Source organism: Mirounga angustirostris, unplaced genomic scaffold (genome assembly GCF_029215605.1).
Source record: "Mirounga angustirostris isolate CCGP_5_RB_7025 unplaced genomic scaffold, mMirAng1.0.hap1 SCAF_3, whole genome shotgun sequence".
Taxonomy (NCBI): domain Eukaryota; kingdom Metazoa; phylum Chordata; class Mammalia; order Carnivora; family Phocidae; genus Mirounga; species Mirounga angustirostris.
The window spans coordinates 188,138,110-188,157,226 of record NW_026991711.1 but is presented as its reverse complement, the minus strand read 5'-3'; the positions used below and the strand labels follow the sequence as shown (position 1 = coordinate 188,157,226).

Below are 19,117 nucleotides of genomic sequence, written 5' to 3'. Positions count from 1 at the left end.
ATGACTGACTTGACACTTTGATCAGATACTTAACCCAAGTCTCACTTTCCTTGTTTGTAAAATACGGATAATATCACTGATCTCATAGGGTTATTATAATGATCAAAGGAAATTACATCAAGTGCCTATTACTGGGTCTTTCTTCTTTACCAATTTATTGTAATGTTTACTGTCTGTTACAGTTTCCTTTTCCAGTGTCTGCATTTTAAATGGGAAAAAACCTCCACAATTTCAAGAAAATAACAAATCCTGCATTTGATTCTGCCCAGACATCAAATGTACAGCACGTAGGAAGTACATAAAAATTTTGGTTGAACAAGACTGGTGTTAGTTGCAGACAGCTTTCAGGGTACACAAACCTAGCCACCTGTGACGGAGACAGACACAGCTGGGGCTATTTCTGACCCTGACAGTACTTACAAAAACAATTATTAGGATTTCATTTTCTTTCTGAACACAGGAAGAAGATGCTACTTTATGCACAGTTACTAACATATCCAAAACCCTAATGGGAGGTTCTTTTTTCTTTTCTTTTTTTTTTAAAAGATTTTATTTATTTATTTGACAGAGAGAGACACAGCGAGAGAGGGGACACAAGCAGGGGGAGTGGGAGAGGGAGGCTTCCCACAGAGCAGGGAACCCGATGCGGGGCTTGATCCCAGGACCCTGGGATCATGACCTGAGCCGAAGGCAGACGCTTAACTATGCCCCTTTTTTCTTTTTTTTTAAAGTAAGCTCTATGCCCCCAAGATTAAGAGTCCCATGCTCTACCAGCCAGGTGCCCCGTTAATAGGAGGTTCTTAATACAAGAGAAACTTTTGAATTTTACTCTTGACTTTACTGTCAAGCTTCATAAAAATAGATACAGCGTATTATAAAATTTTTTATCCTCCATGACACTTTGCACGCAAGAAGGACTCAATACATATCTACTTAAACAAACCTGTATTTTTGTATTGTCCCCTTACGGTCAACTTGTCAATTCACATACTTTGTGATACCTATGTATGCTACTTATGGATGTCTAATGAGAAATCTAAGAATGAGCAAACCTGACCTCAGGGACTCAGGTCAGTCAGATAAAGAAACCAGAATCCTAAACAGGTCACCAGGAAAATAAATAAACACAATGAGGCTACCAAGGCTCACTACATTAAACCAGTAAGTACTCACAGAGGCAAAGGTGCCAATCTGTTTGATATTCTGTTCATAGCTCTGTGAGCTGGTGGGACGGCCAGGGGTCCTTCTGGAGTACCAAAAAGTATAGTTGTACTGCAGGGGATGCTCTGCTGGTCCAGGGACAACAGCCTGTGAATTAAACAAGGTGTGTTAATCTGGGGCATTTTTCACATGATCTGAGACACAGAAAACATTTTACAGTGTCACCCATTACCACCTCCACAAAAAGGACACATCTTCAATTACCTGCAATATGCCCAAGATTCCACTTAGTGGTTAACTGACTCTAAGTTCCTGTAACATTTTATCTGTGTTCTTATGGTGTTTGTAACTTTCTGTTTCCTATCTTAGGTATTTATGTTTATATCTTATCTCAGCCAAGTACTCCCAGGCCAAGTACTGGCCTCCTCTATGACACTTTATCACTTACTGGCTAGTAACCTGGGCAAGCTGCCTCACCAGTTTCTGCCTCTGTTGCTTATCTGCAAAATGAAGGAAATAATAATAACAACCATATCATAGGGTTGCTGAGAGGATCAAATAAATTAATAGATGAAAAGTGCTTAGCACAGTGCCCGGCACATAGTAAGTGTTCGGTGTCAGCTACCATTATTACTGCTACTATTAAATGTAAGCCCCTTGATCCATAGTCTCATTCACTTTTGTGTTCTCTTAGCACCTACAATGCTTGTATCTGGATAGTCCTCAACCTCATGAGAGAAACAATTGTTCTGATATTTCAAAAAAGAAATTGATCTGGGATACCCGGGTTGGCTCAGTCAGTTAAGCATCTGCCTTCGGCTCAAGTCATGATCCCAGGGTCCTGGGACTGAGTCCCACATCAGGCTCCTTGCTCAGCAGGGAGCCTGCTTCTCCCTCTGCCTGCCATTCCCCCTGCTTGCGTGCACTCTCTCTCCCTGACAAATAAATAAAACCTTAAAAAAAGAAAGAAATTGATCCATCAATCTCTCATTCTCTAAACTTTCTCCTTTCCAAGTAACTTTCAGCTTAGATTAATACTGACTAAAGAGTCTAAAATTTCAAGGGATGTATAGGATTAAATATTCAGCAGCAGCTTATGAAGCAAAAAATAGCCCTGTTAAACTCCAGGATTCATCTCTTGTGCTGGGAGAATGCTGGAAAGCAAGGCAACATCTCAAGATCCTGTGGCAAGGGAAAATTTCTAACTCCCAACATGAACGCCAGTGATTCAACAATCTTTTTTTTTTTTTTTTAAAGATTTTATTTATTTATTTGAGAGAGAGAGAATGAGAGAGAGCAGGGTCAGAGGGAGAAGCAGACTCCCTTCCGAGCAGGGACTCGATCCAGGGACTCCAGGATCATGACCTGAGCTGAAGGCAGTCGCTTAACCAACTGAGCCACCCAGGCGCCCTCAACAATCTTTTTTTGAGAACAAAAGCAGATATTCCAGGGGCACCTGGGTGGCTCAGTCATTTATGCGTCTGACTTGATTTCGGCTCAGGTCATGATCCCAGGGTCCTGGGATCGAGTCCCACATCGGGCTCCATGCTCAGCGTGGAGCCTGTTTGCCCTTCTCCCTCTGCTCCTCCCCCTGCTTCAGCACATGTGCACATGCATTCTCTCTCTTTCTAATAAGTGGGTAAACCCTTAAAAAAAAAAAGCAGATATTCCAAAATAGGGTGCCATCAAGTTAATCCGGTATCTTTAACATAACAGAATCCACAAGATAACCAAGTCCAAAGACAATTCTATCTATACAGCACAAAACTCACCTTCCTCTTACTGCTGCCCTGACTTTTGTCTCGTTCTGTTTTTTCCTTCTCACCATCTTTCTGTGTGCTGTTTTCTTCATTCTGATCATGGTCCCCACTGTCATCGTCTTTCAATCTGAATGGGAAGGCAAAACAATGTTAGGCCATGACTGAGCTGATTCTTGCTTACCTAACAAAGCCACCAGGTCAAATGAACTACCATATAACCAACCCTCCTCAAAATACAGGCAAAGAGATGTACAAAAGATGAGGGAAGAGCAAGGGAGTGTAGAAAGGCAGTTAGGAGGAATTCCAAAAAAACACTGTCTTCCAGTTTTTTGACAGGCAAAGAAGCAAGAGGCAAACAGTTTAAGGGATTGTGGGGTTTTTTTTTGGCAAAAATAATGAATCAATAGTAAGAGTTTCTGGATTATATAAATGCTTTAGCATTTCAAATGAAGTTTAAAAACTTACTTATCTTTTTCGACACTTCTTCTAACCATCTCTCCTATCCTTCCCCACTGCCACTGCTTTAGCTCAGGCCCACTTCTCTGTCATCTTAGTTATCACAATAAATTCCTAAATGGTCTGATACAAATCATCTCCACTCTCTATCCATCCTCCACATAGCCACCAGCATCTTTCTAAATGAAAATCTGAGGGGCAGCTGGGTTGCACAGTCAGTTAAGCATCGGACTCTTGGTTTCAGCTCAGGCAGTGATCTCAGGGTCCTGATCTCAGGGTCGTGAGGCTGAACCCTGTGTTGAGCCCCACGTCCAGCTTCACACTTAGTGCAGAGTCTGCTTGAGACTGTCTCTCCCTCTGCCCCTCCCCTTGGCACTCGTGTGCGTGCGCTCGCTCTTTCTCTCTAAAATAAATCTTAAAAAAATAAACACAAACCTAATCATTTAACTTCCATTCTTAAAACCACCAACTGTCCCTTGCCTTTTGATGCCCACCCTGCAGGATAAAGTACAATGAAATTTAAGATCCTCTAGAATCTGGTTCCTGCCTACAGATACCCTCTTTCCCTCCCCATCTCCCAAAGCAAACTATAGTTCTGCAGCTGTGCTGTCTGCAAACACTGCCCCTTAGCCTAAGGTGCCATTCTTCCCGTGTCTGCTTTTCCCTATTAAGTGGAGGGATCTCTTAGAACAGTCTTATTAATCTTTGTATCTCCAGCACCGAGGACAAGAAGATGTTGCCCGAACATGTTGCACAAGATGATGAATCAATGTTAAATGAAAAGAAAAGAAATGTCTGAAAGAAGGAATGAATGTCTTCTTGCCTGGTAAGACTGGTCAAATGTACAGTAGGTACTATCCTTCTAGAAGCAGTGAAACTACCCTAAGGCTTTCAGGTACATCTAAAGCTCACTGGATTCATACAAAAAGATAAACAGAAGGTGAATTCACAAAGATAATAAGAATGTGGGCGCCTGGGTGGCTCAGTTGGTTAAGCGACTGCCTCCGGCTCAGGTCATGATCCCAGGGTCCTGGGATCGAGTCCCACATCGGGCTTCCGGCTCGGCAGGAGGCCTGCTTCTCCCTCTCCCACTCCCCCTGCTTGTGTTCCTGTTCTCACTGTCTCTGTCTCTGTCAAATAAATAAATAAAATCTTAAAAAAAAAAAAAAAAGATAATAAGAATGTCATTTAATTTAGAGCTGGACCATTGGCTTATCATGGATCTTCTCCAAAATCACCTTTGGCTCTAATGACTAGTCAAATGGAATTAGGTAATCCTCAAGAAAGGTACTAGAAATGCTCAAATGATAACACAGATATTACCTTACATACCTACAGAAACATGTTGCAAAGCATTTTGCATTTTCTTTTGCCCGTGAATTTTCAGTGCCTAGCACATAAAAAGCACTCAATAAATATTAGAATGCACTAACCATGTGTTTAGGTGCCTCTTCTGCTCATTTCACAGCTGTAGCTGTAGGATATATTCAGGTGCACCATGCCATAAATGACCCCATCCCCACTCTGGTCAAGGCATGACTATGAAGGGTACCTGAACAAAGGGCATTCCAGCCTGGCCAATAACTGATGCCCCATGGTCTTGCTCAAAATTATGAGTAGATTCCTTCCTTGGCTTTTTATCCAGGAGATGAAAGATCACACAGATTGAGGAGCTGGGGCAATCATATGGGTCCCCTATGAGAAAAGCCATGAGGGAAAGACAATGAACAAGAGCAAAGAAAGCCAGTAGGGAGAAAGGGAAGGGAGCAGAGAAAGTAGATAGAAAAGTGGTTTTGTTTGTGATGCTGCCATCTCACTGACTTAGTTTGACCTCCCCAGACTTCTGGGAGAACATTATCTGTGCTTAGGATATCCTTCCCCTTTATTAAACTTGAGTTGGTTTACTTTTCTAAAGGAGCCTGTAGAGCACCAAGTCCCACATTTACCAAGCCACTTACTGTGTGTATCAGATGCTAGAGTGCCTGTCCCCAAGGACCTGATTGAGGGGATGAGGTACACATACTCAGGCCTCAGTTTGCTACAAAGGTCCTGCTCTGTATGGGCCAGTATCACCTCCTGCTTGGTCCCAACAAACTCCTTCCACTCTCGTGTTATCAACCTACTTGCAGTTTCCCTGATCTCACCCCTCTGTTATGCTCATCCTGTGGTCTCTTCTTGGAGAGCCCCTCCTCCCCTACTTAACTTGTCCTTTAGGACTCGGGCTGAGGGCCACTTTCTCTTAGAAATATTTCCTGGGGTGCCTGGGTGGCTCAGTCGTTAAGCGTCTGCCTTCGGCTCAGGTCGTGATCCCAGAGTCCTGGGATCGAGCCCCGCATCGGGCTCCCTGCTCCGCGGAAGCCTGCTTCTCCCTCTCCCACTCCCCCTGCTTGTGTTCCCTCTCTCGCTGTCTCTCTCTCTGTCATATAAATAAATAAAATCTTTTTTCTTTTTTTAAAGATTTTATTTATTTGACAGAGAGAGACACAGCGAGAGAAGGAACACAAGCAGGGGGAGAGGGAGAAGCAGGCTTCCCGCGGAGCAGGGAGCCAGCCCGATGCGGGGCTCGATCCCAGGACCCTGGGATCACGACCTGAGCCGAAGGCAGACGCTTAACGACTGAGCCACCCAGGTGCCCCTAAATAAATAAAATCTTAAAAAAAAAAAAAAATTTCCTAATCTCTCCCTAGGCTGGATCAGGCTCCCCTCTTCTGAACCTCACCATATAAATGTTTGTACTTGTCTCAGCTGTAACGTCATGGCTAATTTTCTGGCTCCCAATCAAAAATATCTCATGGTTTTTTATACTGAGTAGGCCCAAGACAGCTCCTAATTCTCGTCTTAAGGGCACACCTCAGGACTCAAACCATTTCCCTTTCTTCTTACCTCCCAGCCTCCACTATATCCTCTGGGGTCCCTTCCCTTTAAATCTTGAAGAGGGGTAGTCACCCCACATCTCTCATTTTACTAGCCCCAAGAAAAACATAAGTTCCTTTCTTTGCTGCTAATCACGACTAGGAAACAGAAAAAGAATAGCAAAAGTAATTATATCTGAGAAGAAACAGTGCTACTGAGATCCCTGGACCACACTTCCCGATTCCCCTCAGAGATGGTAAAAGGAAATCCTAATGGACCTTCATCTTGTGTTATTTCTTAAGAGTGGAGCTAGCCAACTACCCTGCCCTCTAAGCCTATACTTAAGGCAAATCACTTGCATCCTATCATCCAGAGGCTACTCTTCTCAGCTTGAAGCTGGATTTGAGTCAGGATACAATCAGGAGGGCAATTAGCATCTCTAGCGCTATCCAGACTGAGTGGCCCTAAGTCAGCTCATCAAACTTCTGCCCAGGTTTGTCCTCATACTCTCTAACTAGACCAATTCCTTGTGGATAGGAACTTGGTCTAATTCATCTCTACATGTCCAGCATCAGACAGAGGCAGACAATAAACATGTTTAATGAATGTGCTTCTAAAATCAAAGCAATAGGGGTGCCTGGGTGGCTCAGTTGGTTAAGTGTCTGCCTTCAGCTCAGGTCATGATCTCAGGGTCCTGGGATCTAGCCCCACACTGGGCTCCCTGCTCAGAGGGGAGTTGGCTTCTTCCTCTCCCCTCTGCCCCCCGCCCCCGCTTGTGTGCACTTTCTCTCTCTCAAATAAATAAAAACTTAAAAATCAAATCAAATCAAAGCCATACAAGGCAGAATAGGATGAGCGCCAAACAGGTGGCTCAGACAATACTTTAAGAAAGGGCCAAAAGCTAGCAAAGAGAGAAGAATGACAAAATCAAGTATGGCATCTAAATCTGAAAACTAATCAGTCTGGGACTGCAGAACAGTGAAAGCATCTTAGGGTTTTACATATCAACAGGATCAATGACAGTGGTAGCTAACTGAATTGACAGATGTGGGGGGGTGGGGTGCAATTACAGTCCTAGGTTACACTCACAGAAGTTGAGCCCACACACTAGAGGAGGTTAGAGTTCTTCTTTAACCTGAGCTTATCAGACTAGACTACAGTACCTAGCTCCAGGAACTGGACTTTTAGGATGCTGGCAAACTGGCACCAGTCCTTAGGAACGATGTGAAGAAATTGGAAGCCAACATGTAACAACAGTCTAAAAACTGCAGATTTTTGGGGCGCCGGGCTGGCTCAGTCAGAGGAGCTCTTGGTCTCGGGGTTGTGGGTTCGAGTCCCATTTGGGTGTAGAGATCACTTAAACAAATAAACTTCAAAACCAGGGGCAGGAGCGTGGTCTCTAATTGCTAATTTCAAATAAAGGAAAGCTTTGGTTTTTTTCCTGCATTGCTAGGAGATGGTAAAAAATTCTGACTCAGGGGCGCCTGGGTGGCTTAGTTGTTAAGTGTCTGCCTTCGGCTCAGGTCATGTGGGATCGAGCCCCATGTCGAGCTCCCTGCTCATCAGGAAGCCTGCTTCTCCCTCTCCCACTCCCCCTGCTCGTGTTCTCTCTCTCGCTGTATCTCTGTCAAATAAATTTAAAAAAATCTTTAAAAATTGACTCACTATAACGAATACTTAATAATTAGAACTAACTAAAAATGATCCAGGTTAGGGGCGCCTGGGTGGCTCAGTCGTTAAGCGTCTGCCTTCGGCTCAGGTCATGGTCCCGGGGTCCTGGGATCGAGCCCCACATCAAGCCCCACATTGGGCTCCCTGCTCCGCGGGAAGCCTGCTTCTCCCTCTCCCACTCCCCCTGCTTATGTTCCCTCTCTCGCTGTGTCTCTGTCAAAAAAAAAAAAATCTTTAAAAAAAAATTGATCCAGGTTAATTTTTGTCAAGAGGTACTTGAACCAAGGTTAAACAAACCTGGATTTGAATTCCGCCACATGGGCCTTCCTGTTTTTGTGAGCAAGTTACTTAACCTCAGAGGGCCTCATTTTCCTATCTGTGAAAGGAGGTAACATAATCCCCTTTGCAGTGTTGTTAGGAGTAGAAATAATATGTGAAAAGTATCAAGCCAAGATACCTACAGAAGCCATTACTACCATTCTTAAATTAGCTTCCTGCAGGGCACCTGGGTGGCTCAGATGGTTAAGCGTCTGCCTTCGGCTCAGGTCATGATCCCGGGGTCCTGGGAATGAGTCCCACATCAGGCTCCCTGCTCAGCGGGAAGCCTGCTTCTCCCTCTGACCCTCTCCCCTCTCATGCTGTTTCTCGCTTGCTCGCTCTCTAAAAAATAAATAAAATCTTAAAAAAAAAAAAAAATTAGCTTCCTGCAGATCCCCAAATGATTTTGGCAGGACTGGGCTAGATAAACCATAAAGTGTCTTCCTAAGATGAAGTTTTGATCTGCTCAATTTAGTGGAGGAAGGGGTATAGGGTTTGCAGAAAGCTCCACTGAGGGAGGACTTAGATCTGGAATTTGGTGCTGCAGAGACTTAAGATGAGGAGTACAAATGGGGCGGGGAGGGAGGGAGTGTGGCTGTTTGTACTGAGATGGGCTCAGCTCAGCAGCAGGCTGGGGAAACGTTCAGCCAGACTTTATCCAAGTCCCGGAGACTTCTGAGCAACCAGGAAACATTCCTGAGGAGCTGCCTAGAGTGCTGGAATCCAGGACTCCTCAATTTGCCAATCAGCACTCACTGTATTGGAAAAACCCCAATTTCCATCAGCAGTGGGTCACAACCTAAATAAACAGAGATGCCACTTTACATTTATTCCTCACTATGAGCAATTTACAAAGTACCTGTTGCGTGTGATTTGATCCTTATCACAACACACCCGTGCAGCAGCAGGGCACTAACCACTAACGTGGTTTAGATAACAATGGCTGGGCAACCCTTCTACTGTCAAATTACTGGCAAACTGGTGAGTCTGGGCCTGGAAATCTAGCTCTCTGGAGATCAGACAGATTTACTAGACTGTTACAAGAGAGAGAAGAACATAAGCTACCTCAAAATACAATCGCTAGAGGGAAACATGCAAAAATACTCTGCATTTCTTTTCCGCACTTCCAACTAACGCTGCAACTAGGAACCAGATAGTGCAGACACGAAGTGGAGACGGGGGCAACGTCAAGTGTGCGCGTTGGGCGAGAAAACAGAGCAGCTCCCGGTGAGTGTGTTGGAAGGGAAAAGAGGGAGAAGAAAGGAAGTAGGAAGAAGCCTGAGAAGACGAGGAGCATTCCGTAACTGAGCAGCCCCTAGGCCCAAGAGCCACATTACCTCCCTGCATCTTCCCAACTCTCCGACCCGGGCTGTTCCCATCCCCACTCTGCAGAAGGGAACACTGACTCAGAGAGGCGAGGTGACCTGCCCAGGCTAGAGAGTGCGGAAAGCCGGATTCAGAGGCAGGGCAGCCAGGCTGCGGAAACACCCAAACCGCCGCGGTCTCCGCCCCTCCACGCCGCTGGCCACCCGCACCCACCGGGGCGGGGCGTCCAAAAATCTCCTTCCGGGCGTCACGGCCGCCTCCTCCCCGGGACCCCGCGCTTCGCACGTCCCGGCGTCTCCGAGACCCCTGCATCACGCCTCCCCAGCCCCCTCTTCTTCCCCGCCGGCCGCCTGGGCCCGCGAGGCCCGCAGCCCAAGCCCGGGAGGGAGGACGGCGCCGGGGAGTTTCGCCGCCGCCAGCCCCGCTGGGGGCGGGCGCGGGGAACGGTCGGGGGAAGGGGCCCCGTGGGGCGGCCACGCGCCACTCACGCGTCGAACTTGTTGTTCATCCTCTCACCGCCGCCGTCGCCACTGCCTCACGGAGTGACTTCCGCTCCGCCGGGTCTCCCCCCAGCTTAGGGCCCGGCTACTTCCGGCTGCGCATGGCGCAGCGGAACTTCTGCGCCCTACCCCCGTGTCGGGCGGGTATCCTCGGACGCCCGCTCCCGGCGGCTGCGCGGAGGCGCGGGGCTCGGCGGACGTGCGGGTCGCCGTCTTGGCGCCGCCCGGGTTCCTGTCCCGTGTCGGAGGGGGCGCCCCGACCCCCTGCCGCGGCGGTTCGGAGAAAGAGGCCGAGCCGCGTCGCTGGCCGTGCGGGCCCTGGACACTGCTCGGTACCAGTCCCGATTCCAGCCCCAGAGCGGGCTGCAGGATCCTGGACTCTGTTTTAACCTCCCCGAGGCTGTTTCCTCTTGGGTACTGGCCATACTGTGTATGACAGTACCTGCCTCTTCGGGTTGCGGTGTGGATCGAACGGGATCATCAGTGTCAGGCGCTAGACAGTCGCCCGACATTAGTATTGTAAATTTTTGCTTACTTGCGCCTGGAGCTAAAGAGCTCATCTCGGCCCTTTGAGGCAGAGAAGTTGAGAGACTCACCGCGGGTGACAAAGCTAGTGAGACACTTTCAGGAACCTCAGATGGGCCCACAATCATCAAAGTGCCTCACGGATCTACGTGTCTTGCTCCAAATACACGGGGCAGCGCGCACATAAACTGGAGTTAATGAAGTGAACCTGCTGGTGATTGAGCCTCAAAGCCAGCAACCCTGTACTTGGGGGAGGGGGTTGTTTCCGGGGTCCTCTCCCCTCCCCCCAACAATGTCCTGTTGTCGGGTCTTATGTGGCACTTTCACACTTTTGAATCACTTTCACCTGCACCTTTGATCCTTTGATGAGGGTAGATAGGAACTGAAATCTGTACCCCTATTTACAGATGAAGAAACAGAGGCTGGAAGCCGGGGTGGGGGTGGGGGGGGCTTGTTGCACAAATGACTTGCTCAAGTTGTCTTGTCACCAACAGAACTCAGGCCCCAGCTGTACTCTCAAAGCAGGGCCTTGCCTCTCTCCCAGGAAGACCTCAGCTGGCCATCTTGTTTCCTAAGTGGGGCCAAAGGAGGCTGGTCAGGGTGTCCTCTCAGAAGGCAAAGCCCAGCGGTTTCCAGTTACCTCCCAGCCTCTGCTTAGCTCTTCCTTGTCTTAAGCATCCTTTGGGACCAGCGCAAATGCTCTGGCCTTTGAGAAGAGAAGGAAGAGGGGTCTGTTTTCCAGGCCATAGAACCTTTCTTAGAGTGTCTAAAATTGGGTTGGGAATTCTGGACTCCAAACTTTATTTAGCCACCAGTGTTCTGGGAAGCCCTTCTTAATCTGGGCCCCAATTTGCCCATCTGAAACGTGGGGGAATAGTGACTCTTGCTTGTCCATGATGACGTGAGGAGCTCTTAACTCATGGATCTTTTATGATCAATGACAAAAAAATGCATATGAATGCAAAGGTCACTGGTGCCCGTGAGTGTTGGGTGCCTATAGCACCCAGAAGGCGGGGGAAGGAGATACCAGTTGGGGTGGGCTGCTGCCATTCTTTCGAGAGAACATTGCCTGCTACTCTCCACATCTCTCTTGACCTCCCTCCTTTAGGAGTCTGTGGGGATCTTGTAAAAAAGAAAGGAGGCCCAGGCCTGGAGGGATGGGACCTTGCCTAGTTGGGGACATTATACAAGACAGAGTCCTTAGGGCTTCAGAAATGAGGGGAGTGAGGGGTGCCTGGGTGGCTCAGTTAAGCATCTATCTGCCTTTGGCTCAGGTCATGATCTCTGCTGGGTCCTGGGATTGAGCCCCAAGTCGGGCTCCCTGCTCTGCTTCTCCCTCTTCCTTTCCCCTCCGCTCACGCTCTATCTCTCTATGTCTCTCAAATGAATAAATAAAATCTTAAAAAAAAAAGAAATGATGGGAGTTGCTAATGCTTTGCTGAAGTGAGGGGATTGCTGGGACTAGCTAGCCAGTGCCACGTGGATGCTGACCCCAACAGCACACCCTGCCCACAGCCATTCTCAACCACTCCGGGACTCCAGCTCCGTCTCTTTATTTCCCATGCTTTTCTCCGGGCCATTGGCTCATATGGCCCTGAGGGGCACTTCCCAAAGAGCACATCATGACCTCAGCCACTGAAGAACACAGCAGATAAGACTCCACGTGTCTAGCAGCAGTTGGTGGGTGGTTGGCTCAATCAGGTGGGGGCAGGTAGGAGCGGGGGTCTCCGGGGAATGGCAGGGCAGGCACCTGGTTGTAGTGGGCCATGAGGAAGATGCCAGCAGTGCCGCAGACAAAAAGCGAGAGCATGGCCAAGAAGCAGACACGGTCCAGCACGCGGCCCACCAAGAACCACTCCTCACTCCCCTGGGGGTGGGAGGCAGGGTGTGGGATGGCCAGCAGTGACACCAAGCCTGCCCTGGATCACTGTGCTATCCGGGGCCATCCAGCAGGCCTCTATCCTCCACGGCCTTGGGCCCTTCACACCTACTTCCAGGCCTTAGCCTGGCTTCTGCCGTAGTCCCCTGGCCCCGATGTCCCAGTTCCACTTTTTCCCATCCCATCGCCCTACCGTGGCCACCCTGCCCATCATGCCCCCGTCTCGGGTCCAAGTCCCTCCCTGGGCACTCAGTCGCCCTTACGCTCTCAAAGTGATTCTGCTGGTGCCGGGCGAGGGCAATCAGGTTGCAGGCTTCCACACAGGCCTGGATGGCCGGGGCGGCCTGCTTCAGGCTGCCGCACACCTCCTGGCTCTGCCCTGGCTCCGGGCCTTTCTCTGGGGAGACAGGGTAAGGTTTGGGAATAGAGTGGAGAAGAAATAGTCTGAGAAGGTCATCTCTCCTGAGCCGCCCTAGCTTCTCTCTCCCCACCCCAGACACTTACCAACACTCATCTGCTGTGCCTGGTGCTCTGGCTGACAGGTAGCCCTCCCAGTCTGGAGTCCCTGGGGAGGAGTATCCCCCGTGTCGTCCCCCACCCCCGCCCCCCGGCCTCACCTAGCTTCTCCAGCGCTGCCCTCACCAGCCCATTGTGCTGCCACTGCTGGAAGAGAAGTTCACTGCGAGGCAGGCCGAGAACAACCTCCTCCCCAGCTGTGAGCGACCATCCTGTGGGGGAGCCATTCTGCAGCGGGTGCTGGGTGTCTTGCACAGCTACTGGGGCCAGTGGGCGAATGTGCATCCGCAACAGCTGGGGCACGAGCCGTAGGAACACCTGGAGAGAGGATTTTCTGGTGGGCTTCGCTTAGTGGCCAGCAGACCTGGGCATGTGGGCGGCCAGGCTGGGCTTCAGAGCAAAAGGTGAAGGTTGGCACGAAGGGCCTAAGCCCCTGGGAGCCCAGAGGCAGCACACGAGGGTCAGTGGCTTGACCCCGGAATAGCTCGGCTGTTCTGTACCAGACACTGAGCCTAGGTCCTCCAACTTGTGTGCATGTCAGCATCACCAGGACACTTGCTACCCAGGTTCCTGGGCCCCACCCCCCTTGTTCTGGCCCAGGATGCCTGAGGTGGGCCTGAGGATCTGCATTTGCAACAAGGGTCCTAGCTGCCTGCTGCAGGTGGGCTGCAGGTCACACAGACTCCCCAGCCAGACTGCCTGGGCAGAATCTTGCTTCTGCTTCCTCACCAGGCTACCTTGGGTAAGCTAATGAATCTCTCTGTGCCTCAGCGTCCTCACTTGCAAAATGGAGATGGGACTAATACCCACCTCCTAGGAGTTCTACGACGATCAAATGCATTCAGATGCATAATACACCTGCCACATAGTAAGCACTCAGCATTATATTAATTCATTGGGCACATGCTTCAGGATACACACAGGGTAGGTTTGCCGCTGAATGTGGCAGGTGAGTAGGGAAGGGGAAGGGGGTGGAGAGGACTGGACAGGAGGATGCTGGAGTGGACAGGGAGGGGCCTTGCCTTTCGGACCCCGCGAGCCATGGAGTGTGTGTGGGGGGACCGCAAAGACACGTTGAGCACGACCACGGCATTCACGACAATGAGGATGGTCACCACCAGGAGAAAGGTGAGGTACCTGTTGGGGTTGGGTGGGCAGGAGGCGGGGCTGGCCCTTTGGCACTTCATCTCCAGATGCACCCCCACCCTTAGCAGCCGATTCCCCCAGACTCCTCAGGGTGAGGAGTTGCCCTTGAGGGTGGTGGGGGTGGGAGTGGCAGGAGGGTAGTGCCCCGAGTTCCGGGGAAGGGAGGGGAGGAGCTGGGCGGTAGGCATGAGGGCCAGCCTTACTTGCTGATTAGTGGCACTGCCTGGGACGTCTCGGGCACCTTCTTGGCCACGAGGAAGAGGAAGACAGTCTGGGCCAGGAGCACGTTGATGGCGACGGTACACTTTTGGCCCCCCGCTGCCCATAACCAAGAGGCCTTCAGAGCAGATCTCAACTTTCCTACCGTGGGGCACCTCCCTCACCCCACAAGGAGCCCAGTGGCCCTGGTCCCCGGGACAGGTGGTCCTGTGTGTGGCGCCTCAACCCTGTGCCCTCCCAGCTAGTCCCTGTGCTGCCACCTGAGGCTGGAGCTCCCCTCCCACAGGCTCCAGGTACCCTTGGCCGGAAGGAAGTAGATGAGGATGGCGACCGAGGAGATGAGGACACAGGGCGCAATGATGTTGATGACATAGAAGAGGGGCTTGCGCTGGATGAGCAGGTAGAAGACAACCTTCTGGTGGCCCGCCTCCTCGGTGGGTGCTGCCACATCCAGCAGCATCTTGGCCGGCCGGTGCCGGATGGCCCACTCCCCATTCTCTGTGGGCAGCAGGCCAGGGTGGGTGCAGGGAGTGCAGCCCCGGTCACCTAACTGCAGGGCGGCTGGCGTGGGCCCAAAGGAGCACCATCCAGGGAGCCTGGATACCTGATCCCCAGCCCCCCAAACTGGAGATATTAGCATGGGGAAAAGAGAACCGTGCCGGGCTTTTAAAGATACATGTTTTATGGTTTACTGTGGTTTTCATCTTGAGTTACATGGGAGGGGGTCTGAGCTTGGTCTGGCCCTGCCCCGGAGGCCACGTCCAGCAGGGGTCCTGGGAGGAGGTTACCTGTGAAGGCCTCGGGGTCGATGAAAATCCACTCGATGGTCTGACCATCTTCCTGGCTGAGCTGCAGATTGATCTCATTGGTGCTGTAGGTCTGGGACCTGGGAGATGGGGAGGGAAGGGGGAGACATTTGAGTGTCTGTAGACCCACGTCTGAGGTCACACAGACGATCCTCTGAGGGCAACTGTGGGCAGTATTGCCTCAAAAAAGTGCAGCCAGGAATTTGCGAGTTCTCCACAGAACCCTGGCCATGAGATGGGGGGTGGGAAGGGGACTTGGGCTCCATGGGGGTCAGGGAAGTTTTGGGGAAGGGCCACGAAGCTGCAGCTCAGTGCCCTCATCAGATGTTAAGAGCCCAGGGCCACTCCGTTCCTCCCTTCCACTGCCTCCAGAGCAGGAGGGACCAATGGTTAGAACACAGAAACGGCCGTCTGTCCCTGTCTGGTCTGTTTGTTAAGGAGGGTCTCCTTGTAAAAAGACCGCTCTTCTAAATTATGGGAAAACCCTCACACAGACCTCCTTTCCCCCCATTTCCAGATGAGGAGACTGAGACAGCCTCCACCTCTCCAGGGGGTGTGGGGAGACACTCGTGCATGCCTTCTTGCCCACCCACCCCGATCATTAATTCCTCCCTTGGGGCACAGGCAGGGAAACTGAGGCAGGGAAGGAGGATGAGCGGGGGGACTGCGGCTTCGCAGGGAGGGACGTGGGCATCTCCGGGTGTCTGGGCCTGAGACGGGCACAGAGGGTCCCTGAGAGCCGGGGTCGGACCCCTGGCGAGAAGCCTTGCGTCCCCCACCCAGCCAGGCTCCTCTTAGGGCAGAAATCTAAATCTCCCTGGGCCCCCCCAGTAAATGGCCTCACTGGAAGACGAGGGAGCAGTTCTGCCAGTCAAAGGGGAAGTAGGTGACAGAGACCGGGCAGGAGGAGCGGAAGATGGCGGGCGGCAGCCAGTAGACGCATCCGTCAGGAGACACCAGCACGTTGCAGTAGAGGGCCACCTCGAACACGCCGTCCACGCTGCACACAGGCCAGGCCCTGAGGCTGGGGGTTCCCGTCCCCGGCAGCCCCGGCTCGCCCGAGTCCCGCACCCCAGGCCAGCCCTCGCCCTGCGTGGTTGGGGCCTGGGGACAGCAGCCCTTCGCGGGGTCCACTACCTCCCTGCCGGAGGGCTTCCTCCGCCCCGTCCCCTCCTCCCCAGGGCCTGGTCACCGTGGTACTAACAACCCTTCAGCTCTTTCAAAGCGCTGGAGGCGCCCCCAGGGCAGCGTTTCATGCCTATTGACTCCTGAGAGCTTCGAGGGAGGGCAGTAGCCCACCAGACAACCCAGCCCAGAGGAGATGGAGCGGGCCGAGAATCAGGCCTGCCGGCCCGGCCCTCCCCTCAGCAGCACCTGCTCCAGCCAGTATTCCCTGGTCTGCATTCCGTTCGCCTGTCCCTTTCCCCAGAGCCCCCTCATCGTACCGGGCCCTACCCTTGTGTCCTTTTGTACCCCCCCCCCCCCGCCGCCTGCACCCCGCCTCACTTGTTCTCCAGCACGACATCCGGCCGCCACACCATGGTGGATGGCACCCTCAGCACCCACAGGCCTTCGTAGTCTTGTGGGTCCCAGCGCAGGCGATAATCACACCACTGCTGCAGGGGGAGTGGGGTTGCCAGGCCGAGTCACCCCCTCCCCATCCCCAGGAATAGGAGCCTAGCCCAGGTGGGTCAGAGGAGGCAGGGAGGGGGCGGGGGAAAGCAGGCAGCTCTAAGGGCCTTGGGACCCGAGGGTGGGGGCCCCGATAGAAAAGGACTGCAGGGTGGCCTCTTACCATCTCTATCCAGACATTGGTGGTGAGGGCCTCCTCTCGCTCATTCTAAGGGTGCAGAACAGAAGGCTGAACCCCCATCACTTGCCCTCTCCAGATGTTAGTCCCTATAGGCCCCCGTTGGGTGCTATAGGACGGCAGCCTCTTGGGCAGCCCTCGTGGGAGATTTCCAGCTCCCCAGCCTCCCACCTGTGGAGTCCTTCCCCCGCCTGGCTGCTAGAGCCAACCCCTGCCTCTCCCCAGCAGGTCCCGGGGGCCGGGTACACTGGGCCTCTGTCTCCCCCACTGTCCTATAGGTGGCTCACCAGGGAGATGAGGTTGGTGAGGGTGAGCTTCAGGCTGACGTTGACCACGTCCGAATCACGCTCAGCGGGCCTCAGGTGGGGGTTGTAGTTGTGCATCAGGTCCCCGAGCAGACGCTCCTCCTGGTTCCGGCCCTCGGCTCCTGCAACAGACAGCACTGAGCCTGGGTACAGGGCCTTTGGGGCAGAAAGAGGGGAGGCCACAAGAAGGTGTGATGTGGAGAAGTAGGGTGCTGGGCGTGGGGACAGGCTTCAATAACCCTCCGGACCCTCTGTCCCCTGAGGCCTTGGATCTCTGCTCCAGGCCTCCCCAGGCCCCAGATCCCCTGTGTCCACACCCAAGCAGACAGCCAGCAGGAGGAGTGGCAGCCCCGGGCCCTTGAGCATGGTGCCGCAGCTCTCTACAGTGGCGGGTGGGACAACAGCTCCCAGCTCAGGGTAGAGAGATATAGACTCTGGGTCTCATGTAACAGCCCATGCTCCCAGCCCTGCCAGGCCAGCCCAGCCCCACCAGCTGTCTGAGCACAGCACTGTCAGCTGTTCCAAGATGGACAAAATGCCAGGCTCAGGTTACCTGGGCTGGGGAGGGGACAGAGGGGCCCCATCTGCCCCAACAGAGACAGCCCGACTTCCATCCCCATTCTCTGATACCGCTGTCCCAGCCCCTGTTCCTTCCGTCGGGGGAGCTGAAGGCACAGCCAGGGACAGAAGATGTGGGAGGGAGGCAGAGTGTGAGGAAGGCCCTGAATTGGGCTCTCTCCTTCTACTTCCTCCAGGGGGTCAGGATTTGGGGAGGTATGGAGGCATGTTCTATACCTGAGTTTCTCTGTGACATGGTTGAGGACCACAAACCTGTCCCACCAGCTTAACATCTTCATGGGTTACTCCACTGGGCCAAGACACTGGAGGCAAAGCCTATGAGAGATGCACTATGTTCCACAGGCTTTGATACCTTAATGCAAATTAGGGTGCCAGTTCAGGGTCCTCCTAGGCTCTGAGGCATGGGGCATGGGCCTGGTAAGCTTTGAAGGAAGGAGGGCTGAAGAAAAAGAAAAAAAAAAAAAGAAGAAGATCTGGAATTTGGGGCTCTTGGGAACAGAACGACCTCTGAATAGGGGCTCCTCAGTGTGGCCTCTTTATTTCTTAAATTATCTACAAACTTGAGTGCCTGGGTGGCTCAATCGGTTAAGTGTCTGCCTTTGGCTCAGGTCATGATCTCAGGGTCCGGGGATCGAATCCCGCATCTGGCTCCTCGCTCTGCGGAGAGTCTGCTTCTCCCTCTGCCCCTCCCCCCCACAACTGGCACGTACTCTCTCTCTCTCTTTTGCAAAAATAAGTAAATACAATCTTATTTTTTTTAAGATTTTATTTATTTGTCAGAGAGAGAGCACAAGAGCACAAGCAGGGGGAGTAGCAGGCAGAGGGAGAAACAGGCTCCCCACTGAGCAGGGAACCCGATGTGGGACTTGATCCCAGGACCCTGGGATCATGACTTGAGCCCAAGGCAGACGCTTAACCGACTGAACCACCCAGGCGTCCCAGTAAATGAAATCTTAAAAGAAAAATTATCCACAAACTTAGGGAGTCCCCAGCATGTGGCAGGCCCCAGGCCAGGCAGGCAGTGGGGGATTGCCAGGGAAACAGGGGTAAGCCTGAGTGGCTCACAGTAAGTCACTGTTCAGTAGGACAGGCAGATAAGGTCAAGGTTGTGGCCCCTAGAAAGTCAGATGAGGGGGCCCAGAAGGGCCAGAAAACACACTCCATCCACTCTGTAGTTTGAGGTCAGGGGAAGGGTGGGGCTGAGAGCCTGTTGCCAGCTGGGGCCATGGGCTCAGGCTACCTGTCTTTTGACCATTTATTCCAAGCAGACAGGTCAGGATGTCCCAG

At 52.1% G+C, this 19,117-nt stretch overlaps 2 protein-coding genes across 6 annotated transcripts in view; both read right to left on the bottom strand.

Moving 5' to 3' along the window:
• Positions 1-10,190, bottom strand: part of EIF4E2 (eukaryotic translation initiation factor 4E family member 2) — a 29,846-nt gene extending 19,656 nt beyond the window's left edge. For 2 of the 5 annotated variants that reach the window (XM_045867730.3, XM_045867727.2), the window contains exons 1-3: positions 10,034-10,190; positions 2,934-3,048; positions 1,174-1,308 (exon numbers count right to left, since the gene is read on the bottom strand). In XM_045867730.3, coding sequence (XP_045723686.1) covers positions 1,174-1,308; positions 2,934-3,048; positions 10,034-10,053 — 270 coding nt within the window. In that variant the 5' untranslated portion in view covers positions 10,054-10,190. Of the gene's footprint in view, positions 1-1,173; positions 1,309-2,933; positions 3,049-4,929; positions 5,054-10,033 lie in introns of those variants that run through there. The other 3 variants (XM_064587256.1, XM_045867729.3, XM_064587255.1) reach the window with 3 other exon arrangements.
• A 1,924-nt stretch (positions 10,191-12,114) lies between these two features.
• CHRNG (cholinergic receptor nicotinic gamma subunit) lies at positions 12,115-17,726 on the bottom strand. The gene is made up of 12 exons (XM_045867319.3): positions 17,569-17,726; positions 17,234-17,373; positions 16,932-16,976; positions 16,643-16,752; positions 15,981-16,136; positions 15,119-15,216; positions 14,628-14,828; positions 14,315-14,429; positions 13,988-14,102; positions 13,067-13,283; positions 12,713-12,846; positions 12,115-12,437 (listed from the first exon to the last, which is right to left on the bottom strand). Exons 1-12 carry the CDS (start codon positions 17,615-17,617, stop codon positions 12,264-12,266), a joined length of 1,554 nt encoding a protein of 517 aa, XP_045723275.1. The 5' UTR covers positions 17,618-17,726; the 3' UTR covers positions 12,115-12,263.
• Between the last annotated feature and the right edge of the window lie 1,391 nt (positions 17,727-19,117).